The sequence below is a fragment of the Rattus rattus genome, chromosome 1 (assembly GCF_011064425.1).
Source record: "Rattus rattus isolate New Zealand chromosome 1, Rrattus_CSIRO_v1, whole genome shotgun sequence".
In the NCBI taxonomy this organism is placed as follows: Eukaryota; Metazoa; Chordata; class Mammalia; order Rodentia; family Muridae; genus Rattus; species Rattus rattus.
The window spans coordinates 238934663-238962349 of NC_046154.1; the positions used below are offsets into that span (position 1 = coordinate 238934663).

Below are 27687 nucleotides of genomic sequence, written 5' to 3' on the forward strand. Positions count from 1 at the left end.
TGGCTTTCCTTGGGAAAGAGACCTCGGCCTCTGGTGTACACTCTTAAAATGCCCATAATGTGACTAAAAAGGCCACTAACTCAAGCTAAGATGATATATGTGCTCTGACTCTGAGCCTACAAAATTGAACTAAATAATGCCTTCCCATTCCCACCATGTATGCGTCTGTGTATAGATCAGAGGGCAGCTTTGAATGGTGATCCTTAGGTACTGTCTCCTACCCACCTTCAGCAGGGTCTCTTCTTAGCCAGGAACTCACCAGGTAGGCTAGACTGGTTGGCCAGCGAACCCTAGGGTTCTACTGGTATTTCCCTCTCCTAGCACTGGGCTTATAAATACTTGCCACTTAAACCTATCATTGTAAGCGTGGGCTCTTGGGATTGAATTCAGAATTTAGTTCGTGAAAGCCAAATACTTTAATGACTAAGATTTCACCTTAGGTTGGAACATGGTCCAAGAATGGAGTCTGCACAAGGAGAGTTCTCAAGGCTTGTGAGAAAACTCCAAGGGAACGAGACAAGAGTCTTGTGAAGTCAGCTTCTTCAAAACATGGAGTTGATCTTGGGATGTGCTTTCATGCCCCTCCCAGATGTAAGGGATAGGGATGACTTTACTTCAGACTGTTCATTACAACTGGCTATTGTTACTTGTTTATATTTTCCTATGGAAAAACATCTTTGCCATATGCAATTTGTCTATTACACGCAGGCAACATGAGGTTTGCCTTGTGATTGTACACGTTACTCCCATGACACTTTATAACCCTTAGAATATAAATTGGTTCTATGAATCAAGTTGGCTGTTGCATGAGACTTTACTCTACTTCGTTTATTGTGTGTATTCTCCCAGGTCCCATGGCCATTCTAGAATGTGAAACACCCAGCCTGACCTTTGCTTCTTTAGAAAATTACTCAGGCACATTTCATCATATGAATGAAAATGGACCAATCCAGGTGCTTTGACATGGACATTTTCACAGAAAACTTTCTACGAGTTAGCTTTCTTGAGAGTAGTGCGAGCTGGTAGGGAGTTGAAACAGATCTTTAAGTAGTAAGCAACATAGCATGGGAGGAAAGGAGAAAATCCAGATTTACACGCAGGGTTGGAAAATAGATGATTATGTAAGTTAACATTTGGAAAGGTCAAGGATTGGATTGTTTTTGAAAGCAAAAGCAACTGCCGTATTGTTTTCCACGTACATGGCTGGTGGCATTTTCCTGAGCTGGAGGTACTGCTCAATTCTAGTGTAATCCTGGGCAACAAGCTAGCTACGAATTGGCGAGACTTGTTAGTAACTTGGGAAAATGTTTCAGTCTCTCACTTAATGTAGTACTTGACTTTTAGCAAGCTCTCAACACAGGTATCTGGGATGCTACTACTGTGCTTAGCTTAGTCCCATGCTGCAGGGATGCTTTTGTGCTGCATCCTCACCTCCCTTTCACCGAGATGCCCCATTACCATGAGAACTGCACTCAGTCAGGTGAGTAGACACCCAGTTTGGGGAAACAGCTGGGAGGGGGTGGCACGGAGGTGGCGCATATGCTAAGACACAATCTGTAGCCTTTCTAAAAATGGCTCTCCTGGGAGAAGAATCACCAACCACTGCATTATTTTCCCTGTGGTGCTAATTATTCCAGGTAGGGACACCATAAATGGAATGCTAAGATATTAATTTAGGGTGTTTTGGGGGCAAAAGTGTTAATTTTATTAGTCACTATTCTAGACTTTGAAATGAGAAAGAGGTTTTTGATATGAAAAGAAATAGAAAGTTTAAAGGGTTATGCACTGTTTTTTCATTTTGAATAAATGTTCTTGCCTTTTATTAGAGGTCTGTGGGGTGCTCTAGTTGAGAGGTATTTGGTGTGCTCTCATATGGACGAATGGAAGCAGGAGGGGGAGTGAAGGGGTATACACGCTAAGCAATTACTACAATCCCTCACTGATCTCATTTCACTAGTTTCTACCCAACCCACTCTTGTGGTGGCCAGTGATCCTCTTAAAGCAGATGTTGACACTGATCACAACAAAGGAAATTTCCCTTACATTTGAGTAAAATCACATTTCTTCCGGTAAATTCTGGGCTGCTTGTCTCTGTATTTTCTGGTGCATAGCCTATGGCTGCTCTTGTTTACCAAGTTCCAGCCACTGTGATTAATTATTTTTCATTAATTAATTATTTTTCATTAATTAATTAATTTTTCATTCATTCATTCATTAATTCACTTTACATCCCTATCACAGCCACCTCCCTCCTCTCTTCCCAGTCCACCCTTCCACCCTATTCTCCCAATTCCTCTCCCCTTCTCCTCAGACAGCCCTAACCCTAAGCCTTCCCACTCTCCCCATACCAGATTGCTGTTTCCCTCCCCACCCTATCTCCTACCCAGTTCCCTCTCTCCATTCACTACCAATGTCTATTTTATTTCCCCTTGTAAATGACATTCAAGGATCATCTCTTGGGCCCTCTTTGTTACTTAGCTTCTTTTGGTCTGTGGATTGTAATATGGTTATCCTGTACTTTGTGGCTAATAATGCGCTTTGAGTGAATACATACAACACATATCTTTCTGGGTCTGGGTTATAAAAGTCTTGGGGAGACTGGGGATACAAGGCATATAACTAAACACACCGAAGACAATATACATCAAGCCTATAGAGAACATATACTTAAGAGGAGTGAAACTTAAAGCATTTCCATAAAATCGGGGACAAGACAAGGATGCCCACTCTCTCCATATCTATTCAGTATAGTACTTAAAGTTCTAGCTAGAGTAATGAGACAACTAAAGGAGAGTTTTAGTTAGGAGGGGTGCTGAGTCTAAGGTCTCTTCTTCTGTATCCAATAACTGGTGGATGCAGAGGCACAATGACCCAAGCTCCTTGGCTCCAGTGTAGAAGCTGTTTTAGCACTATCATTTTCTGTGGGATTGTTCAGGCTCTGTATGCTAATTATGCCACAGTTTATTGTCCTCTAGTCCTGTTCAGTTCCTTCATTTCCTTACTACCTCTATTCTTGAGTGCATTTACTTCTAAGCTTTTGTGTGAAAATGACCATTTTCAGTGTCAGTTCCAAGGAAGCTAGCCTCTGAAAATAAGACTTCTATCAGAAGATTGTGAATGCTCTTAGTTTAGTTAAGAATAAACAGAAAATGGGAAGTAAAAAAAATATGACTTCATGGTGGACTTCCTGAAAACAAGAATTCAAATTCAAGGTTAAGCTAGATGAACTTAAAATGAACAAAACTGAATATTAAATGCAATGGTAAACACTACATTAAATTGGGCTGGGGAGATGACTTCATCAATGGATGAGGATCCGAGTTTTGATCTCCAGTGTCCATGTAAAGTCTGGATAATGAAATAGGTATGCAATCTCAATGTGGAGCCAGGTAGATCCTAGCTGCCCACTGGCCAGCTAGTTTAGCTGAATTGATGCGCTTCAGGTCCACGGAGAGACTGACCTACAAAATAAGGTGGAGAGTGAATGAGAGAGACACTTTATATGGGCCTCAGGCTTCCCCATGTATGTTCATATGTTCATGTATTCCTATATGCATCTATGTGACCATATACATACATTTCCATGAACTTAATTAAATTATTATTTAATTTAATTATTAAATTAAAGCAACATATTGTTTGAGGATGGAGCTTTGTAGCACATTTAATCGACACGCGTGATGTCTTGGGTTCTATCACTAAAAGCAAATCAAAATAATAAAAATCAGAACAACATCAAATTAAAAGACATAGTACACTAAATAATTTTTCTTTCCCCCTTTTCCCATCACATGAGCATGCTATGCAAAAACCTCACATTCTTACTTCCTGTTCGGGTCAGCAGGATTTTGATGTAGGAAGTCTAAAATTGGTCTGTTCACTAATTATATAACCTTAATCAAGCCCTTGACCTTAGTTTACTTTAGTTTTTGTAGCTGTGAAATGGGAGCAATAGCTGTCCACACAGGAAAGACATGAAGACTTATGAGGGCTTAGGTGCATCTGACAGTGCCGTTTAGTGATCAGAACAAACACGTTGACTGACTGTATGTTGAACAGCCATCTCAGAGTCAACCTTATTCCTCAGCCCCACCTACTTTAAATCTGATCATGCTAATCTCTTTCTTTCTTAATTGCCCCACACAAATCTTGGCTGTGTATTATAGACGTTTAACATTTGCCACCTTCGTTTTATTTTAGTAAGATTGCATTCACAGCTTATTTTGCTAAGGAAGTATGGCAATCAGGTGTTGATACACAATAGCATCTTCCTAAGGATTTACACACTCAAAATGGACTGGTATAGACCTTAGCAGCTGATGCCAGAAAGGAGGCTTAGAAGGTCAGATAAAGAATATATAACACTTCTTAGACATGCAACCGTATAATCATATTCCTTCAAGGCAATCCTATTCATCCTTTGGGATTGTAAGCTGTTATTATTCACCACGAAAGCAAATGATTATCTACTATGTAAGGGTTTAACTTGAACAAAGCTATTAGGCATAACAGCACTTACTTATGTCCTCATCAAGTAATTGAGTTTTGTTATCCCAGGGCAGTAGTATTTGTGGAACATGCCCAGTCCCTTCTGCAATGATCCCAAGGAAGGGCAAGCAGATAACATGACCAATGAGAATGTCTGTGCTATGATATTCACTGTCTTTGCTATCTAGATTAGGGACATTGCATTGAAAATGAAGGTGGCGATACCTTTTACATGTGATAAAGCTGAAAGTGGATGGGAAAGTCCTTATGTCAAAGACTGAAGGTCGAGAAAGCATCCCAATGCCACCTCAGTAAGTCAAATGCACATGTCTCAGTTTCTCCAACGTTGGAACATAGCCCTTTAGAATATTGTCAAGTAGAGCCCTCAGAGGGAGAGGTGAACAAATGTTACTCACTCCAGATAGGGAAGCAATAAAAGACCAAAGGGCCCAGGCAAAGATCCACTTGGTGAACCAATGAGTTACAGTGGGGTTATTTGCAGGAACAGAAACGAATTATAGACAACTGGATCACCATAGCCTACAAAACCTGGAAACCTGGAAGTCTGGAACGTACCCATAACCTCCAGGCAGCTCCACATGTTGAACAGGGTCTTTTCCTAGTAGCCCAGTTATTCTGATCTTCTTCCAGGCAGTCTGGCTGGTCTCTGCTTTTTCCAAGTGGCTCAGCTTGCCTGAGAGTATCTCTTATTAGTCCTTATCATTTATATATGTTGGTGGAGGAAAAGGGAGTCTGATCAATTTCAGGGACTTCCTGGAGCTATTGAATTTTTTAGTTCTTGAGTTTGAGGAGCTTTGCCATAGGATGAAAAGTTTCATCTTCTCTTGGAACATCCTGTTTTTTCACCTCCCTTTTCAGCATCTTGTGTCTCAAGGGTCTTTCCTACAAGAGGGTTGGTTTTATCTCAGAGGAAATTGCTACACAATAACCTTTTATAAAAATTATAAATCCATCTGCATTTGGGCCAGAAGCTTATATTAGTAAGAGGTGGTTGGCCTGAGGCGTAGAGTTAAGAAAGAAAGAGATTAACACGATCAGATTTAAAGCAGGTGGGGCTGAGGAAAAAGGCTGTCTGTGAGATGACTGTTCTACATACAGTCAGTCAACGTGTTTGTTCTGATCACTAATGGCACCCTTCTTATCTAGGTGAACTTTTATCTGTGGGCACAAAGAGGTCAAATTTTTCTTTTACTGTCTTTGATATAGTCTGTTAATTGAATGTGCTTCAAATGAAGTGGCATTCCACCATAGAATTTATAACGCACTAGCCATATTGTAAGCATTTAGCAAACACCCACTTTCTTGATAATGTCTCTTTCAGGCTATGGAAATGGAACTCCATGCGAAGTAGGGAGAATTGATTGAATCTGTCTAGCCCATAGAGTTGATATTGATCAGTTTCTCTGCTGACACCACTAAGCAGACAACAACAGATAATTTAATAGTGGAATCAGTGGTTTAAAATTACCCAATATATTTTCAACATAGGTGACAGTGCTCCTCCACGAGAGAATGCATCTATATTTTCTTTGATCCATGGGTGCTACTGATTTGCCAGAATTGGGATGACATTCATTAGATTTAAGAGTGGTGTGAAGTTGACATTTTATAAAAGGAATTTATGGCTGTGAAATTAATTAAAATACTACAGGTTCCACAAGTTCCTGTTGAGAGTCTAAAGGATGCAGAAAGAAAGACAAATCCATCAGTGAAAATATCCTGGAATGCTTTGTTGTTTTCCTTCAGCACTAACATGTTTGTGGGGATGGTGTAAAAACGTTCAATAAGGAAAGGGCAATGACTGGAGGACTGGGCCAGTGACAGAGGGGATTGACTGTGTTCAACCTGTGCATGAGTGAGACTGGCTTCTTTGCTTTTATAAGTCTCCCAGAATGAAGAAAATTGATTCTGTCTAAGAAGATTCTAAGTTAGATCGATGCGGCTGTTGAAAGTTTTAAGAAATAAACTACTTTGTTTCTTTTCTTTTAACAGTTCCTTCTCTTCAGTTTCTTCCCTTTTGAGCTTGAGCTACTTCGTTACTGTGGTATCTGGTGTTGCTGTCAGACTAAATACTTGATTTAGATGATTGATTTCAATCTATCCTGTGGTATTAAAGGATACTAGGGGTGTCAGAAAGCAGCTTCTTCACTCCTGTCAGTCTCCAATTAAGGAAACTGAGGATCAAAGAGGTCAGAGGGTAGCTCAAATTCTACGGAGAGAGGCAGTAAGAGAGCCAGGATTTAAAAATAAGGCTCTGCTGTGATCTCACTCTTCCCCGTATGTTATTTCTCATTAATGAAATAAGCCCTGGGAAACGTAAGACCTAGCTTCTCTCCCTACTGTTGCAAAGGCATAAAAATCAATTCAATCAACAACTAGACGGAAGGGACACACAGCCTCTTCATACGGCTGCATTACTTCAAGAAAGAGCATCAGGCTTCATTCAGGGACCCATAGGCCATGAGACTGTCTCCGGGTGGTGGTTAGTCTGTTCTTTGTTGGTTTGTTCATATTAGGGTTTATTAGAATAAGATAGAGTTTTTATAAGAAACAAAATAAGAGCCTTGTCCAATTTGCGGTGTTAAGACATGAACTTGAAAACATCTGCTAGCAACTCGGTCTTAGGTCTCTCAATGTCCAGAACTGTGGGAAATAAATTTCTCTTTCTAAGCTACATTCACCATACTTATGTAATAGAAATCCAAAGGGACTCGGATTCTTGGCATGTTGTACATAGTTAAGATAACTTAGTAAGACCCTATCTTGACAACATGAATAGAATACTCACCACTTGACTATCAGCACTGCACAGGCTTTGTGGCAGCCTTATAAAGAAGGCACTGTGCTGACCCAACAGACAGATGAGAGACCAAAGCAGAGATGTGACCAAGGGCCTAGACTGTAAATAAAGGATCTGGGATGTGAGTTGTGTCTGTTATCACTGTTATTTAAAAGGGTTGACAGTGCTGCTTTTGCTTAATCAGGAACTGAAGGGGTTCTATCCAGAGTGAACAAAGTGGAACACTCATTCTCTGTTTGACAGCAGCTACTTCAAGTATAAATATTGACATATTCCTTGAAGGAGGGTGGTGTGCAAGGGACAGGTTCCTCTCTTTGGTTCTCCCCCTCTCTTTGTCTTTCTCACTCTCCCTTTCTCCATCTATCCCTCTTTCCTCTCTTCACTACCTCCTTTCTTTCTCCCTTCCTCTCTCCCTCCTTCGTTCCTTTTCCCCTCCACCTCTCTCTTCCTTTCATCTTTCTTTCCTTGATACGCTATGTCGTCCTGGCTGTCCTGGAGCTCACTATGTACAGCAGGCTGGCCTTGGACACCTTCCTCTGTGGCATGTGCTACCACATCTGGCTTGCTTTCTTTTTAAGTTAAAAAATATTGTTGCTGTTGTTGTATATATGCATGTGTGTATGATGTGTGTACACGAATGAGAATGTAGGCATGCCACAATGTATACGTGGAGGTCACAGGATAACCATTCTCTCTGTTCCTCTACCATGGGTTCTGGGGACATCACATTTACATGACAAGTGCTTATACCCATTAAGCCATCTTGCAAGTTCATGCTCTTAATTTTAATAATTAAAAAACTGTACAATTATATCAAAACTAAAGGTGATATGGATATTTAATTCACTCCTGAATACAACTAAAGTAGAACAAAATAGAGACCCAGAACTTTTGAGACATTACTGAAACAATAAAAATATTTAGCCATGGTTTATATATTGGCTATCACCATCTTATCCTTTTCCCAAGTGTGCTAAGTGTGTTGTATTTGTGCTGGAGAATCCCATATTTAGAAGAACTCAAGGGTGAGGGGCTACAGTATCAAATGTAGATAAATAGGTATGATTGTTAAATAACTGGATATTCAGCTGCTCATAGAACTCTTCTTTCTACTTTTCATGTACATTTGAACTTTCATAATAGGTAATTTTAAAAATCAAACTTTATATTTATCACAAAAGCTTAACATTTTTCTCCCTTAACTGTTAAAATCATTTTAGAGGACTTTTAGGTTCCTATCCATATGGAGCAGAAAGTCCAGAGTTCTCAGAACCCCTGTCTCCTCACATGCATCGCTTCTCCCATTATCATTGTTTTCCACTAGAGTGGTGCGTGCCTTCCGGATGATGAGCCTGCACTGACAGGTTATCTACTGAACTGCAGTTACCTGAGACACTGCTGATCTTCTGGACTTGGGCAAATGTGTAAAGACGCATCAGCACCACTGTAGACCATCCCTATATTCCCTATACTCCTATATTCCAAATTTTAATATTCACTTTCCTTCACCCCTGACATTCAGAGGTTCATTTATTCTTAAGCCCTGGTCTCTAAGGCTTTGCTTTTCCTAGAATATCCCATACTAAGAAAAGTTAGACTGAAGCTCTTCCAGGTTAGCTTCTTTTACTCATCACACTTTTTTCCATGTCTTCCATGGCCTGATAGTGCATTTCCTTGTGGATGTTTGTTGAATAGCATTGCACATGCTAGATACACTACCCACTGCATCTGGGATGGCCTGCAAGGCAAAACCAAATGAATCTGCTATTGTCCCACATGGTTATACGTGATTTCTGTGTACACAGAATACCAGCTCTTTAGGTAAATACTGGGAAAGGTATTGAATTTTATCGGAGGAAAAACTAGAAACTTCACTAAGGGAAAGAAACCTACTGCCTAGAACATTTTACCACAAAATTCCTGACTTCTCTTCATACAGACATGAATCATGTTATGATTTCATATTACAGACATCATATATATGCTTCACAAACTAGACGCCTTACACAGCTTCCTATATTTCTGTTCTGTGCCTTCCCATTCCTGAACAAACATCTGACATTTATAGGCGTGAACCTCCAATCTTCTGAATCAACTATTAGCACATTACTAGCAGGCTGGGAAGAGCAGAGTCTAAGTTTCTCGTCTGCCATCTTCCACTTTCTGCTTCTAAGCTGTGTCCACTTGTTTGCCGGTGAATATATATTTTCACATCTCATGGAGACACAGCTGCCTCTAAATGTCCACACCTCTTATGGATTTCTTGGAAGCAAACCCCTCCCTCTTTACTCTGCTCCACCAGAGAACCTGTTAGTATACTCCCCAGATCAGGAGTATGCCCTTCTGTGATGGAATCCAAGTTGATAATTTTCAAAGAATTTGAGGTCCACATTGGATAGATAAGAACATGAAAGCTGAGCTGGGGGTGGGTTATGGGGCTCCTCGTGCCCTGAAACTGCTCAGAGCTGCTCAGGTTTCTTGAGATTTCCAGCATTGGGAGATAGGGTAGCAGGCTGGGAGTGCATAAATGCTGCGTGGTAAATATGGGACACTGAGTAATTTCAGCTCCAAGAAGCTAAGGCTAGTTGAAGCATGGGGAAACTTACTTTTTAAATTTTTTTCCAATTTGTCTAAAGAAGTTAATTTAGCATCTCACACTCTGGCACAGTGGGAGGCATCTCATGTTATTATAATTATATGGTTTTCCTGTTGATGTGTAGGTTTGGAGCCTTTTTTTTTTGTCCCTTCTCTGCGTATTTTTGAAACATCTTACAGAGTCAGTATGTATTTGTAAAATGGATGAATGGATGAATAAATCCTGAATGTGATGGCATGGATCTGACACAGCCACCGTGGGGCTGTTAGAATAACCCACGGGAACAGTTTTCCCCTCCCTGCAGCCGAGGGTCAAGCCCAGTTCCATGTCTCCCTCCTCCCATGTCCTTTATACCTGCTCTGCAGGAACATTGTCCACAGGGAAATGCTGGCTGCCCCCCTTCCTCTACCTTTGCTCTGCTTACTCTGGAATTCACACAGACAGGCTAGAAAGCTGGTGCTATTAAGCAAACTATTCTTGTTGGTAAATAGTGTCTTAAACAATAGTATGCAACAGACACACGCACACAGAGGTATACACACATACAGAGGTACATGGATACTTGTATACACACATGCACACACTCACATGCACACACAGAAGCACACAATTCACACCAAGAGGTACACACAGACACAGACTCACAGACACACAGAGACACACATACACACAGGCTTGTATGCACAAACAGAGGCATGGGGGTACATGTGTACACACATACATACCAAACACAATTAACATAATAAGTTACAATTAACACAATTTTGTATCCAAAGAGTTTTAGGATTGCTATTTATGGTGGTTAATATAAAAGAATGAGTGATCTTGACTCAAAACAAGAACAAAATTGGATGAAAGTAATCCAGAGAGCTATTTCAGGACTCTGAAAAATGAGCTCAGGCAGACAAGGAATAAACAGAATTAGGTCAGAAGAGAACTTGTGGGAGTCAGTTCTCTCCTTGCACCAAGTGAGTTCTGGGGTTTGAACTCAGGTCTTCAGTTCTCTTCTCTTCTCTCTCTCTCTCTCTCTCTCTCTCTCTCTCTCTCTCTCTCCCTTCTTCCCTTTCTCTCTTTCCCTCTCTTTATCTCATGCATTTCTTCATCCACCCGTTTGTCGGTCTGTCGTCTTATACATGCGGTTTCTTTACTTAGACATAATTTTGCCATGGGCCTTGACTTTGTGCTTGATCTGCAGTAGCTTTCCCCAGTGCTGGATTAGTCTGAGAAGCTTTTTCTTAATATCCTATTTTTGGGATGTTATTTATGTAGCATGAAATTGCCCTTCTAAAGCAAATGGTTCAGTGATTTTTGGTATGTGTTCATTGAGTTATGAAGTATTTGTTTTGAAAACCTGCGCACTCAAGGAGAGAAATGAGAGTCTTTAGCTGTCCTTCCCGGAGCTACAGTTTCAGTTCTATGTGGGGAAGTCCGCAAACACCCATGGTTTTGTTAAAAGAGCCTCTTGGCTCTGTTCAGGTTCTGAATGACTGATTGTGCAAACAAGTTTGGTAAACTGATGGAAAAAGCAGCAGCATCATTTTATGAACCACAAACAAGAATGCTAGCTAATGATAACATCTTAATTGTGTAATGTGCTTCAGAGATTTGAAATATTTCATGGTGATATAGATGAACTGCCCCAAGTAGTAAAATATGTGTATGGTCAAGAATATTGACTGATGGTACAATTATATCACTCCCCTTCCCCCAAAGGCTCAGGGATCATCAAGAGGAGGGTAGAAAGAGCCAGACATCAGGGAGGAGAAACTCATAGGGGCAGTGGTTTCCTGCACAAGACCTATTCAAGATCAAGAGGGTCAACGTTTCAACATGGAGTAAAAATGGGTTCCCAAATCTCACCCCACTCCTCAAGCTGTTGACAGTTGATAGGTTGCCGGGGAGGGATAGTCAGTTTTCTTTAATAAGTGGCTCCTACTAGGTTGGTCGCATTACAGTGGATGGCTTGACACCCAGGAATATATGGACAGCTCAGATTAGAATCCGCGGATTACAGAAAACGCAACAAACAAGACAGAATATTAAGGTGGGATTCAGTAAGACTGAGATCTGGGAAGAATTGGGGAAAGGGTAGAGCTGAATATGATTAAAATATTTTGTATACATGTATGAAATTCTCAAAGAATTATTAAAATACAAAAATGAAAATATTAAAATCTTATCATTAATATTAGCTTGGCATTAATGTGTATACTAGTTTGCAGATTTGGAGCTAATATTCTAAACAGAAAGAACATAACCAGTGGGAGTAAAAGGTCAACTTCAACTTATGTGTGGGATGAGAGGGACATTGATGTTAAAGGAGAGGTTTAAGTCTAGAAAATAGAAGATAATTTCTCAGACGGTCCTATTTCTCAGCTGTCCATTCTGAGCAACGCAGCTGCAGCGTCTTTAGGACACTGTGGTCACAAGGTGGTGAGGAAGGAAGTCAATTTCAGATAGTTTTCCATGAGGCTGTGGAATTGTGTGTGTGTGTGTGTGTGTGTGTGTGTGTGTGTGTGTGTGTGTGTGTGTGTAGCAGGGGATGGTGGTGTAGGGAGGCAGCAATAAGGTCAAATAAAGAGGCTTACAGAAGCGTCTGGCGAGCGTTGCTCATAGGACATTTCATCAGCATAGATTTGGTGGTGGTGTTCTGTCAGGGCTGATGGGTGGGGTAGGAGATGGGAAGGGCAGTGTAGATGGACTAAGTATGGAGACAATTTAAAGGGCTGAAGGCCATATGGACAGGAAAGGCCAGGAGTACCTGCAGTGCCAGGAAGCAGAAGAGAGAGCATGTAGACTTTGGAGAGCCAGAGGGTCTGAAGCTGTATTGTTATGGTCAGGGTGACTAGAGTTGAATGATCAATCACCAAGGCAGCTTGTGCCCCCAACTCCTAGCACAATAACCACACATGCTATGTGTTCAATAAACAACGGTTGTGAGTCAGGAGACCACAGATAATATGCATCTTTGTTCCCTGTGCAGGTTAGCAGAGCAGTGTGATAAAGTCAAGGTCTGATATGGTGTTTCCCATCCTTGCTCAGATCTCATTTCTTTTAGTGTTTTGGTCCTGTCTTAGATTTTGTCATCTGTGTCCTCTTATTCAGAGACACCATTCTGACCTCCTGATAGGCTTAGGGGAAGGCAAGAGGGCATCATGCAAAGGGAAGTTCAAATTCAGTGTTTCCATTTCTAATATGTGTGGTCTAGGCAAATACATTAACTGTTTAAACCTGGTCACCTGCTGTGCCAGGTTGGGAATGATTTCTCCTTGGTAGAGTAGTATTAACCTCAGCTGGGCAGATCTACAGCTAGGGTCTCCAGGATGCTGTTTATGAGTTCTACCACTAGATGGCAGCAAAGGAAAGCATGTGCCTGTGAAGAGGCCCTTAGGCTTACTCCCAAGGCTCTCCAGTGGTTTCAGAATGCAGATCTCCTGTGTCAGGAGTTTTCAGTGTAGCCTCCCTACCTACGGGTTGCCTCGACTTTTTGGTTATGCATCCTCATCATAACGTTCTGAACTTGATGTTGCACAGATCACACCTCCATTTTGGGTCTTTTTGACCCATGATTTTATCTAAAAATATCTGGTGTCTGTAAGCTCTCGTAGAGAGCAGACTGAGGGCTTCAAAGGCTGTGTGAATTTTTAATCTGATAAAGGAATTGGCAATGCTTGTGATGGAGCAAAAGCACATGTGGGATTTGTTGGAAGGAGCAGAGTTAGGACATAGGTGACAATGCTCAGCAGCCCAGGGAGGAGTCTCTGTTTATAGCTTTCTGAAGGACAGTACTGGTTTGGGACCTTATCGCCACAGGCTTAGTCACTTGAGGTCATCAGATACTGGGTATGATTTTTGTGGTGAATACAAGTCAAGCAGGCCCTAGACGGTTGCCCTAGTAGTTGCAATATGCTTTGTGTGAACTATTTGAAAAATGGTTTGGGGTATGAAAATTTAAGTTTGGCATGTGTGAGTTTTTAAACAAATGAACTCAAACTCTAGTAAAGAAATAACCTACCCAGAGACTGGTGTGCATTAACTGTCTTTGGCTCATTTATAACCAGTGGGAAAGCCTCTGTGTCTGAGCTGGGAGGCTGGAGAGGGGAGGCTACTCTTGTTGCGAGGCGGCCACATTCCCCTTGGATGAACACACTTGGCCTTTACAGCAACCTCCAGTTGAGCACTTAGAAGCTCCCCAGGCTCCCCATGAACTTCTCAGAGGCTCTCATGGTCTAGACTTGAGCTCTGGGATATGCCAGGGCCAACACCCTTACCTTTCACATTTTCCTTTGTCCAACAGGAGTAATGTTCAACCCATGTGTGCTTTGTAGGAATCATGGGACATAGCTGCACAAGGGATCATCATCATGTTTGACAAGAGACAGATGTGACCAAAACCACTTTGTTCTTTCCTTCTTTGGGCTTTGGAAGTATCTGGTGGACGAGTGAATGAAGGGAAGGTGTGAACAACAACATGAAACATGAGGCCACCTCTCATTTGACCAGGAGCCAAGGCGAATCCTTTGCCTAGGAAAGAGAGGGGAGAATTAGTGGAGTCAGGTGTTACTGGATAAGGAAGTAAGGAAGTATGTGGTTGTGCTATTGTAGGACTGTGGTGGTTTGCATATGCTTGGCCCAGAGAGTAGCACTATTAGGAGGTGTGGCCTTGATAGAGGAAGTGTGTCACTCTAGGGGTGGGCTTTGAGACCCTCCTTTTACTTGCTAGGAAGGTGGTCTTCTCCTAGCAGCCTTCAGATGAAGATATAGAACTCTCAGCTCCTCCTTTACCATGGCTGCCTGGATGTTGCCATGCTCCCACCTTGATGATACTGGACTGATCCTCTGAACCTGTAAGCCTGCCCCAATTAAATGTTGTTCTTATCAGAGTTGCCTCGGTCATGGTGTCTGTTTGCAGCAGTAAAACCCTAACTAAGACAAGGATGTAAAGAGCAGAGCAGGAGACTCTACTCTCCTAACTGAACCGCGACTACTTAGCTTGCCAGAGACCTTGGCTGACGCCAGACTGAGTAAGCAGCCATAACATGTTCAATTATTGCTGCTAAGATGCTGAGCTGGAAAAGGTCAGAAGCACTGGAGTGCATCACTGAGCCAAAGCAGAGTGCCTCAAATGCTGCTTGGTTGTCTGGGAGCTGTGGTTTTATATTTATACGAAGTGAGAGGGATGTGCACATGTGTGAAAGATATTAATGCAATTAATCAACACTCTCTGCTAGAGAACCCTCTCCGCCAACCCCAACCTTTGCTGAACTCTGCTGAAGGGTCCCTCACCCAAGCCCTGATGACCTAATTATGGACAGCAAGGAGTTCTTCTCTTAGAAGTGGTGAACAGAGAGTGATGAGTACATTAGCTCTTGTCGATTGAGCCTCTGTTTTGAGCAAGGACACAGCTACCTCTGACTGGTTTTTTTCTTTTTTCTTTTTCAAAACAGTTCTCAGCATGGTGACAAGTTTTTGTGTAAGTAGTTATAACAGGCAAGACGAACTGGAGATAAAGTTACTTCATCCCTTTGCCTCAGGCCCTTGGTCCAGGAAAGAGAAGAGTTTGGTTTGTACTCAGCTAACTGGATTTCTCCAAGCCCCTGTGCTCACTGCCCCACTTGCCTTCTCCCTACCTTGCCTGGTAGTGGCTATGGCCTCAGCCTCTTGCTAGACATTCTTGGCAGCTCCCATTTGACAGGAGAAGGGTTTTATTGTTCCAAGAGGAAGCCAGGACTTCACAATTATATGTATTTGTCTTAGGTCCAAATGGAGTTCTCTATGGTAAGCTATAAAAGCCAAAACATACCAGGCATGTGCGAGGCATGATTTTAACAGTAATATTGTCTAGGAATGAGTTCTGGTCTACTCTGTGCTCTGCAAGAGGATATTGCAACCCAGCACTATCTAATTTCATTTGTATGGGCATCTAGACTCTACAGTACTGGATTTTCCAACTATTTTACTTCCTTTTAATTTACAGATAAAACTCAGATGTGTTTGTGGTGTATTACATGGAATTTGAAAAGAGGCATCTATAGTAGGATGACTGAATGGAGCAAACTGGCAAATTATATTAACCTACATACCACTGTGAGTTTGTTGTAAAAAATACTCACAAATCTGTTTTTAGAGATTTAATAATTCCAGCACATTGTTATTGACTCTAGTTACCAATTTATATAGCAGATATCTTAAACTAATGTCTCTGGTCTTTCTAAAATGCTGTATCTTCTGTCTAACATTTCCCCAGTTCCTTTCTCGGCTTTCCTATCCCAGACCATGGAATTTATAATTCTGACCCCCCATTTCAATTTGTCTGATATTTCTTATGTTCCTCCTATAAGTGAGGTCAGTTAGCCTTCTATTTCTAGCTTGTCTTAATTAACACAAGGTCTTCCAGGTTTATCTGTGTTGTCACAAATCAGATTGTTTAAATTCTGAAGAGAAGCTAACACTAGAGTTTGATGTGCAATTTTAAGAATTGTTTCAAGTGCTTAACAGTCATCAGTTCTAAAATGTGATTCCTTTTCTCCACCAACATGTGCTGACTAGATGATGCATCAAGTCATTCAGATGCCTGTTTCCATGTTATTCAATACATGTTTCCTCATACGTGTGCACTGCTAGGCTGGGTCAAGGCTCTGAGGCAGGATCAACCCACAATGTAAGAAGTAATATGAGGCCCACACTGCAGTAGGAAGTGAGCTAGGATGATTTTATAAGACCTAGGACATAGTGTTTAGGCTCTTTGCCTGCTTTGAGAAAGTGGTGACTGCTTTTGTCATTTTGAAGGTGGGAGAAATGGGGACCTGGGAACAAGGGGCAGAGTCCATCATGACTTGGTTGTAGCTTTGTGTTTCTTTAAACTGAGGGGTTTGTGGATACAAATCTCTCTACCATCCACTCATGGGTGGATTGATCTGTTTTCCCCAAGAAGATTGGAATGGTCAAATGAAAGGTTTTTGCTTTTATTGCAAGGAGAGAAATACAGTTTTCTTCTAGAAGCTGGTAAGAGAAAAATCATTTAATTAGTTTCCTGACAAACCCTTGCTTTGGTCTTTAGTGCAATATTCCCAGAACCCATTGGGATCATTTCCCTGAGGGAGGCCAGGTCACACCCCTGTTGTTCATCATCCCCAATTTTACTGTGGAAAAAGGTCTTCAAGGGGCTGGATGCTGGCTCAGTAGTTAAGGGTGACTACTGCTCATGATGAGGACCCAAGTATAGTTCTCAGTGCCCATGGTGGGCAGCTCACAAATGCTTGTAGTTTCAGCCCCAGGGTTCTGAAGGCCTCTTCTGGTCTTCATGGGCATCAGTACACAGGGCACACACATACACCCTTAAAAAAAAGCAAGAAAAAAAGTGTCTGCAGGATAAAATGGGGGAGGGAAATATATTTATATTTTATCTGCTTGTGGGGATTTGAGACAAAAACCTCTTCTGTGCAAGTCACTATTGGAGAATTCTGTGTTTACCTATCTCTGTTTCTCTCTCAATTAAATCTTAAGACAACTACCCAGCTTCATGAAACAGATGCGCCATCACTATAGCCAGGAGACAGAGAGGTAAATGTGCTGAGACGTTTGGCAGCTGTGCATGATTGCAATGTTTGTGAATCCAGCACTTTGGAGGCTGAGGCAGGAGACTTGTAAGTTGGAGATCATCTTGATTACAATGTAGAAACTATTTCTAAAAATATATGAGCTGCTCAAGATAAGAAAGTGCATAATTAGATTCCAATCTAGAACTTATACAGTTAACCTATAGATGGTAGAGTCTTGTGGAATTTCAGACAGGTAGACCTACAGCTAAACAGCTTATATAGGAGGACAAACCAAAGTCTTAAAACTAGGGGTGTGTGTGTGTGTGTGTGTGTGTGTGTGTGTGTGTGGTGTGTTTGTATGTGTGTATGTGTATCTTTCAAAACAAACAAACAAACAAACAAACAACAACAACAACAACAAAAACTGGAGACCCAAAGGAAAGCCAGACAAACGAGAGGACATACACACACACACACACACACACACACACACACACACACACACACACACACACACGTGCTGTAGATGACAGGTTCACGAGGGCAGGGGAGCTAGATCTTGTTGGAGCTCACATTGTATGTCTGAGATATCCTTTAGACAGCTATAGGGTCTAATGTTTTACCTGATGGATTTAGGTCTTATTTTATTCCCCTCTTTCTTTGCTATCATCCCATTCTTCTGTTGTGGAATGGGAATATTTATTTACCTTGTGCTAGCTGTATGTTGGATGAGTTTAACTTTCTTTTGATTCTACAAAGCCCACAGTTAAGAGGCTGCCTGGGGTTTTAAAAGGTATATTGAATTTTGGAATTTTGAACAATGTTTCAACTGTGGAGAGCATGGGACTTTAACAATTGACAGAACTATTTTGTTTTATGAGATGGCCATGAACCTTTAGGAGACAGGAGGGTTATGGGGTTGAATATGAAACCCCCAAAGTTTCAGGTTTAAATTCTTCATCTTATTCAACAGGTGATATTGTTTGGGGCTGTGGAACATTCAGGAGTTGGAGCCGAATCTTAGATATTTTATCATAGCAACACAAAGTATTTAATGTAATTTTGCTATCTGCACTTTCGCTGGAGATCATCTGACCTGGACAGCCTCTCAGTGTCACCAAGGGAAGCCACCTCTCTCACTGCTAGTGTCCAGAGAATAATCTTTTAAGAGCCCATAACTTGGCAACTTCAATGGCTTCTTTGGTCATTTTTACCAGCTGGTGAGTTGTCACTCAAAAATATTGTTGACCCATCCCTGTTCACTGGTAGCTCTGAACTCATCACCCAACTACCCTTTCATTGCTGAAATCCTTGTGGGTGATGGTGCAGGAAGGTAAACTTTGAGACTCCAGTAGTTAGGAATGGGCTGAGGTCTGTTGCTGTGATAGTCACTACTGCCCTCAGAAATGTGTGTGTGGGAGAAGCCTGAGAACACCTATAGAGACATTTCCAGAGGCCAACTTATCTTCATTCTCTTCTGCTGTGAAAATGTTGAGTTCATAAACCCATTGGCAGATAAGTAATATCTGTGGAGTAGAATAAGTGCTCACTGGTTATTGAATGACTACAAGAAAGTTCCGGTTTGCAGGAGATGGGAAGAATTTGCTTTTCCTTTTGAAAAACTTACGAGAGTGAAAAGGAAGAGAGAGGGGAGAGCCGAAGCCAGCAAGATGATGGAGGCCTGGATGAAGCAAACTGTGCAAAACGCTTCATTGGAAGGCGCTACCTTTGTATTGCTTTAGTAATACAAATTACTTCAGTAATACAATTACTCTTTGTTTTACTTTAGTATTCTTCCCTTTTCTGCCCCTGATTGCTAAAATTCCATCCCAGGAGAAAATGTAAACACTATTCTTCCCTTCTCCTATGGTTCCAACAACCAGCCAACTGAGGCATGCATGATTCTGCCAGTCTTCACACTGGGGAACCAAAGAGTTTATTTGGCTTCTTCTCCAAACACTGGTGAAGGGTACTTCCAGGGTGTGGGTGTTTTGTCCCTCAACAGGCCACACCTGGAAAACTTTTACTCATCAGGGTTGAGGGGTTCCCTCTGGCTGGATAGATGAAGCTTCGCTCCCTTAGTGTTTCTCCCAAATATACTTTAGCCCCTCCTGGTGGCTATGCACAATTAAGGAAGAATTGTAAACAACAGGTAGTAGGGATCAGCTGGATGCTTAGAAGAGAGTATTGTGAACTTCTCCACTTCACTTCTTCACTTCTCCATGGAAGTGGGGAATGTAAATAGTTAACTAGTCCAGCTGGGACAATCCTTTTTCAACTGAATAAAGCGGAATTCTCCCAAGATGGCACTTGGTTTGTTCGGAGGCTAGTCATGCAAACCTACCTCTCTACCTGAATTGTCAGTAAAACCTAACTATGAGGCATGAATGCTTTGCCCAAGTGGTATGTGTGTAAGTTTATGTGGGTGTATAAACATATGAATGTAGGTCTCCAAGTGTGTGGCTGTATGTGTGTGTATTTGAGTGTGAGAGATGTATTGTGTATGCATAAGAATGCGTGTGAGAGAGTAAATATACAAATATGTGTTGGCAATTGTCAATTGTCAACTTGACAGAATTTAGAATTTAGAATCACCTGCAAGATGGGCCTCTGGACTTGTACATTTCTAAAATTATGTTAAGTAGGTGGGAAGAAATGTCCACTGTGGGTGGCATCATTCCTTAGGCAGGGGATACAGGACGCTAAAAGAATAAAGAAAGTGAGTTGAGAACCAGAATTTATACGTTCATTGGTCTCTTCTGACTGTGATCATAATATGTTTAGATGCTTTAAGTTCCTGCCTCCCTGACTTTCCCACCATGATGGGCTGTGACTCACAACTTTGGCCTAAATAAACTTCCTATCTCAAGTTGCTTTTGATAGAGAATTGTACCACAGAAACAGAAAAGATATAAAGACAGCAAGAATTCACGGATATGAGTGTGAGATACAGACATGTGTATAAGGATGCAAGTCCTTCTGGTTATTTGTTGAGTTGGGCTGAATTTTGGGATCTGGGCATGACAGAAGTTGGTACAAAGCGGTGAATATGAGCAGGATCCTGTCAGGAGACCAGAGCGGACAGGCCTTTTACCAATTTCTCTGAGGCCAGAGAGGGCTGAAGTGAACATTGGGTCACATGACTGCTTATTCATCAAATACAGAGGAAATTAAGAACAGCGTAGGCAGAGTGGAGTCCAAGCACAGAAAGGGATCAAGTTATCTGTACTCCCACCTTTAATAGAGTTTTGTAAAATGAAGACTTTGGACCTCACTCTTACATGATCCTTAAACTCTTCTCAGCTTTAAGAATATATGTGTAGATAAAGCTTATTTTATTACTCTTTAGGAGATCCAGTTGCCTGTGAAAGGGACACAGTAATGTATTAGTATGAAGTTCAGTTGAAACTGTGCTTGGAAAATGGACACAGCAAACTTTGAAACACTAAAAATGTTTGTTCTTGAGAGTCTAATGATGTCAATGGCATCAGAGGGGCCAATGTGTTATGAAGAGACTGAATGAAATAATTGTTCTTAAACAGAAACAGACTGCCTTTGAATCCCCATCACTCTCTATAAAAGGCAAAGACAGATTCATTAAGTTTACTTGAAAAGTTTGATGCCCACAAAGGAATGGTGACCTGATCTTCCAGGTGGGTGGATAGAAATGTGTGGTGGCTATGCAATCAATAATTCAAATAGGCACATTGTGTCATCCTTCAGGGCACCCTGCCCCCTAGAAACTCATCAATAAAATATTGGGTACAGTTGGAGCCCACAGCTAATCTGAGAGTAGCATTCTCTCTGGCTGACACAGGCTCCAGTGCAACAGAAATGGCTTCAGTCTGGAATTAAAATTTCAAGCAGGGCAATGAACTTCAACACCTTGCTCTTGCTGTCCACAGAAGGGTAGGTTCTGGTTCTGGAATCTGGGTCAGCACTAAGTGCAGCCCTGGGAAAACTCTCCTTTTCCATCCACTGCAGGGCTCCATGTGTGTGTCTTGTGGGTCAGGCCTCCCTGCAGAGTGTCTGCTTCATCCCAGAAGCAGTCTAAACCTTGGATTGAGGGTTGATTTTCGAAGGGTCAAGTGAAACTTTTGAAACCTTTTTAGTGAACTCACAACTTTTATCTTATTAATATTTTATGAGTAAAGCAACTCTGACTTAGATTTTTTTATAAAGTGTGCAAGCACCGACTAGTAAAAGAAAAAGTTAGGTAGGGAATGATTTCAGACTCGCCATTTCTCCATTTCGGTAGAGACACCATGCTTCCCCAGTGGCAGTCACATGAGCCTCTCTGGAGTGCAGCTTAGGGCCAAGCTGATCAACTTGCTTTAAGTACCCATTCCCTGCCCCCCGCCCCTTGCTGCAGTTCTGTGTAGGTCCGTGGGTTCACCAGTTTGTCCCCTCTAGTCCCAAACTCAAAGTCCTCTCTGCTGAACCTTTTATATGTTAATTTGGGATCAAAACATGACCAGAATAGAGCTGAGTGAACTGAAGAGTTTCTTTTTATACCAGTTGGGCATGACTAGTCATGTTTGGCTGTTTTGAATGGGGTTAGTTACTCTTTTAATTTCATACCTGTCGGTGTGATAGAATACTCTGACCCGGAAGCAACTTAGGGGATGAAAGGGTTTATTTCAGTTACAGGTTAGCATCCATTATTGAAGAAAGTCACTTGAAGGGCAGGAACTTGAGAAAGACCCACTTGCTGTACATGCACCACGATATCTCACCAGGGAACTCACAGAGAAGGACATACAGCAGAAACCATAGACACCTGTTCTGTGGCTCGGTCATAGGCTTGTGTTTCGATACTGTTCTTGCACAGCCTAGAATCGTCTGCCCAGGAAATAGTGCCACCCACAATGATCTGGCCCTTGCATATCAATTAACAAGACCTCCAACACACATAGACATACCTACATCTGATCTGGGCAATCCCTGAATTGAGACTCTTTTCCTAGTTGACGAAGCAAAAAAGGAACAGTGTCACGGTGTTGGGTCTGACTCTTTGGTGTTGGTACGATCTCCCTAACATCTAAAAGCATCAGAATGATAAATCACCACTCTTTTCTCTGCGGTCTTAGGTATGCAGGTTTTATGCCACATAACTGGCATCACACTGGGGATGATAGAGACAAGATTCAGGTAATGGAGTGGCCTCTTCCTTCCTTCTCTATGTCTCCACATATCACAGAACACCAAGCAAACATAGCATCTCTCCATGGGGGAGAGGAAAGGGTGAAGCATTCTGGGTCTTCTTGGGGGGGGGCATGGCATTCAGAGGGCTGAATGATGGATTCCAGGCCAGATGTCAACTTGATGGGGTTCTTGGAAACTCAGTCCCTTGCTGCTGGGTTTGATGGGATCCTGAATGAAGCCATATATCCCAGATACAGTTTAGAGTGTTTATTTTTCTATTTTGGCTCTAGGCTTGACATTATTGTGTCAAGAGCATGTTCTGGATAACGTCTCTCAGCTACAACAAATCAATCTTTTATTGTGCTTCACTTGCTGTGCTGGGTGGTCATTAGTTAATGCAGTGAGTGTTTATTGACTCCTATGGTTCTGAAGCTGTATCTGTAGCTAGCTAGGGGAACTAGCAGAGCCTCTAGCATGTTTCAGCTTTCTCATCTGTATTCCCTGCAGTCTGTGTTCATGAGAGAAGAGGATGTGATGCAGTTGTCCTAGGGAACTAGCATCTCACCCCACCCACTGGCTTTCTAATTGTTCCTCCAACAGGAACTCACCCTAGGGAGTTTGCACTTGCTGGCCCTTTTCTTCATATCACTTTTCTCCCTGTTTTTTCACTTTCACATTATTAAGGGTTCTTTGACATATCCTCAAAATCCCATTCCTAGTTAGATCCCTGGCCTCCAGTACCTTAAACCATTTATTTTCATCTCTCTCTCTCTCTCTCTCTCTCTCTCTCTCTCTCTCTCTGTATGTGTGTTTTCATCTGTCTGTCTGTGTGAGTGTATGCTATGTGTGTACAGGTGTCATTGGAGGCCAGAGGAGGGTATCATATCCTCTGAAACTGGGATTATAGACAGTTCTGAGATACCTGACATTGTGCTAGAAATCAAACTTAGGTCTTCTGGAAGAGCAACAAATTCTTTTAACCTTCTTTCCGGCCCCTACATTCAACCTCTTTATTGCTTCTATCCCTGTATGAAAGTAGATTACATATTGCTTTAATAATATGTCTGTTGTCCACAAGCAGAATATTAGCTGCATGAGAGAAACACTTTTGCCAGAGTTTATCTGGGACATGAGACAGCGTAGGTGCAATGCAGATGCTCAACAATATCAGTCGAATGAATGTACAGGTACTGTAGGGGTTATGAGGTCCTTATGTCAGAATTCGACATAATACTTGGCTTGGTATATGGTTAATATTACAAAAAAAGCCAGTTGTTGTTAAGCACCCAATAACATCAGGGTTCTATTTACACATGACCTTTTCCAATTTATATAGCAACTCCTCTAATTCAGACTTTTGGCCTTATAGATCTTGCATACAAGAAGTGACCAATAAGGAAAACCTCAACTTGTGTACTTGATCTTGTATATTCAAAGACCAGTGAAACCATCCTTGTTCTAAAAAAAATTAAACCTTTTTATTAGTATATTTATTTTATATATAAAAGAAATACAAAAAAGGAGAAAGAAACACAAAGAAAATGCTTTTATGGCAAATCGGATTTGTCAGTGCCTTCAGCTTGTGCTCCAGGCTCTGGCCCACTTGGCGTTAGCAAAGTCCGCCGGTTGTAATGGCTCTTGATGATGCCAGAGTTGCTGTTCTCATTGAGTAGTTGCTTCTGCCTTTGCCTGTTGAGAGACTGGACAAGGCCAAGGACAACTGCAGCCAGAGAGTATTGCCCGGGAAGTCTCCTTGGGGGTAAGATGAATGGGTTGGGTTGGACTCGTCCCAGGAGAAAATATGTTTTGATTTTCCCTTCTTGTTCGCTGATGCCCTTCACATATATCTCTCCCCGGTAGTCGAAGGCAAAGCCCTGGTCCTTCAGGATAAGATAGGTCTCCTCAGGAACTTGGATCCGGCCACTCACTCCTGTGCTGTCCATTCGGCTTGCCAAGTTCACAGTTTTCCCCCAAATGTCATACTGTGGTTTCTTAGCGCCAATTACACCTGCTACCACTGAGCCATGGCTGATGCCTACAAAAGACCCAAAAGAGCAAGAAATAAGGTAGAGGAAGGGCAGTTAGGTCTATTTGGTATGTGTGTAGCCTCTTGGAGCAGCATAGTCCAGGTCACTATGTCAGTCACTTAAATAACTGATTATCTGGATCACTTATTTAACTCATGTGACCCTCACTCTACCCATCTATGGGCTGTGACTTTGAGTAAGACACTGAGTATTTATCAGCCTCAGCTTTGTAATGTGCAGGCTATAAGCTACATGATCAGTTCTGATGCCCGTGACTTCTTAGACACCATGACGTAATGTCTCTCAAGGTTTTAAAGAGCTAATCATCATTTTCATTCTACTGTCTACATCTACTGTGTCTTTCTGTGTGGATTATGTATAGTGTATAATGTTTGTGTGTATATATGCCTGTGTTGGGTATAATGCACAAGGTATTATGTCTATGTGTTGAGTACAGTGGATAGTGTGTAGTGTATGTGTATATGTGTAATGTAGTGTATGATGTATATGTATGGATATATAGTACAATGTATAGTGTGTAGTTTATAACTGCATATGTATAGTGTGGTGTGTACTATGTAGTATATGTGCGTGTCAAGTATAGTATGTAGTGTCTGTGTGCAAATGTGTTTTGATTTTGCTTCAGCCTAGAATGATCTTACTCAGAATCTATAATGCTAATCCTATCAGTTTCCTCAAGTCTCTGGTCAGAAGGTTTTTTACTAACTGCTATACTAACTGCTATACTTAACAATACAAGAAGGACCTCTGGTCTCCTATTTCTACATTTGATTTTCATTATCTGATGATATTATATTACCTGCTTTCTAAATTGTTTTCTGTCTCCCCAGTAGGAGACAAGCCTATGTCTTCTTACCCATCCTGTCAGATTCACACATGTCAGATGCCTAGTCAATGTTTATAGAATTATGAAATACTTTCTTAGAGGAGACAGATAAGCACATTATACATTTAGAGGAATTCTGTCATTTCTAGAAGAGTCATTGAGATTTCCTGAAGGAGTAAGCTTTGAAATTATCAGTAAAGGCACTTCCAAATAAAATACAGCATTTTAATATATCACACCAAAGAGGTAGCCATGATTTCACCAATGCCTTTAGAATTTGCTTAGACTATTTCTCTCTTCAGGGATAATACTCTCTTTTGATTCTTGGTTCAATTATTTCAGAAAGGACATGAGATTGATGGGAGATGTGGGATCAAGCCTTCAATATCCCAGCCATAGGATCAAAACCATAACTATAAATCTTTATTTCAAAGAACAAAAGTGTGTGCCATTCCTCTGATCTCAGGAACAGATATTGGTATTCTCAGCTTCCCTCTCCTTTCTTGCAAGCTGTTAAGGGAGAGCCTAATGAAGTAAAATGGCCTGTCAGCCCCAGCACACCTACAGCATAAAGACAATAGCAAAACTGTTGCCCACTAGCCAGAATGTCAATCATTTCAGTGTCAGGCTCCCTGAGCAGCTGCTGGCATCACTGTTTGGCTATGAGATGTGGTATTAGCCTAGGGACTTCTTTGTTTAGGATCAAGCTTCTTTATTTATAACATGCAAATGTGAGCTAGAGCAGGGGCTTTCAGGCTGGACTTCTGGAGGCTCCTGAAAGCCCAAAGCAGAGGAAGGAGGAATGAATACATCATGCAAACATGGAGGATTTATTCAGCTGCAATGATTACCATGGAGCTCCTATGCACAAGTTTCTATCCTTGCCATGGAATGTGACCACACGGCTGAGAAACTGCTACTTTCTGTCTGCATCTAGCTCAATACAGCATGTGATAGCCCGAAGAAGAATCCTGCAGTTGTCTGAGACATTATTGAGAAGCAGAGAGCAATTCATTGACCACCAGCTTCCAGCAACAAGAAAAAGTCAGAATTTTATGATTCTCGGGTCATTAGCTACCTCTCTAAGCGTGCCTTTGCAGAGCTGGCAAGGGATATAGACAGATATGTTGGAGGAGAGGCCAGCCTAGTGTTTGCTTTGCACTTCTGCATAGGTCAGAATCCTGCCTTGCTTCTGGCATCATCGATGAGGAAGTCCAGAAAGGCCTGAGTTGACTCTGTGCCTGTCCTTGTCAGGGTCATACAGCACCTCATGCATTTTGCAAGAAAAAGCTTCCTGGACTGATGCCCAGGACATGGGAGGGGCTGATAGAACAAAGACACTTGGCTCAGTGAGGCCTCCACCTCTAGCTGCAACTCACCAATACGGAGTTCAAAATTGTTGAACGAATGCTTGTTGATTTCTTGTATGCTTTCAGTCAGGGCAAGAGAGAAGTCAGCCAGGGCACACAAATGTCCCCATTTATCTTCACATTGCTGGAGAAAACATGAGAGAAGTTTGCATCCAATGTTAAACACATGTGATGTCTTCAGCAGAGGTTTTACAGTGTGACCCCCTACTGCACATTCCTTAGAAGAGGATAAGCATGTAAGTGAGTCCTACAAACTCAAGCTATGAGTATCATCTCAGAGATGTCACTCACAGGAGATTCTAACACTACACGGTGTGGATGTTCTCACATCTTCCTTTGCATCTATCCTTGTCCAGGAAGTTTGCCACATTATGGGTCCCCGAGTATTCTCACTTATGCTCATGCATTTGTATGAATGCCCATATGCACACATTCATATCCTTGTGCATATAGGTTTTCTGGTCCAAAAGATGTGTTTGTTTCCTCTAAAATGCTCACAGCATCTGTTTAAGGGATGTTCTGTGTATGCTTGTGAACTCCCTGAGGTAGGTACAGAGTAAGCCCCTTTGCTTCCATTTCAAACTATGTAATGTAAATGCAGCTTGGTGGCCATGACCACCTCTTGACAGTTGAATGAAATTGTCTGTAGCAGAGAATTTGGAACCCTACAGAGTTTGATAGTTCCATTAAAGGCTAGGCATTAGATATTTCTGGTCTCGTAGACTATACGGTCTTTGTTGTAACTATTTAGTGTTATCATTTTGGTTTTAAGCAAGCAAAGGATAAAATAAAAATAAATGGGAATGCTTGTGTACAATAAAACTTTATTTACAAACATGGAGAGTAGGACGG

The 27687-nt window shown here is 41.6% G+C and overlaps 1 protein-coding gene across 3 annotated transcripts in view; it reads right to left on the reverse strand.

The window, feature by feature from the left end:
- Positions 1–24044: 24044 nt before the first annotated feature.
- Adcy8 (adenylate cyclase 8) overlaps positions 24045–27687 on the reverse strand; it is a 212190-nt gene continuing 208547 nt past the window's right edge. For all 3 annotated transcript variants that reach the window (XM_032916091.1, XM_032916083.1, XM_032916099.1), the window contains 2 exons: positions 26845–26959; positions 24045–24626 (listed from right to left, as the gene is read on the reverse strand). In XM_032916091.1, the coding sequence (XP_032771982.1) occupies positions 24139–24626; positions 26845–26959 (603 nt within the window). In that variant the 3' untranslated portion in view covers positions 24045–24138. The remainder of the gene's footprint in view (positions 24627–26844; positions 26960–27687) is intronic.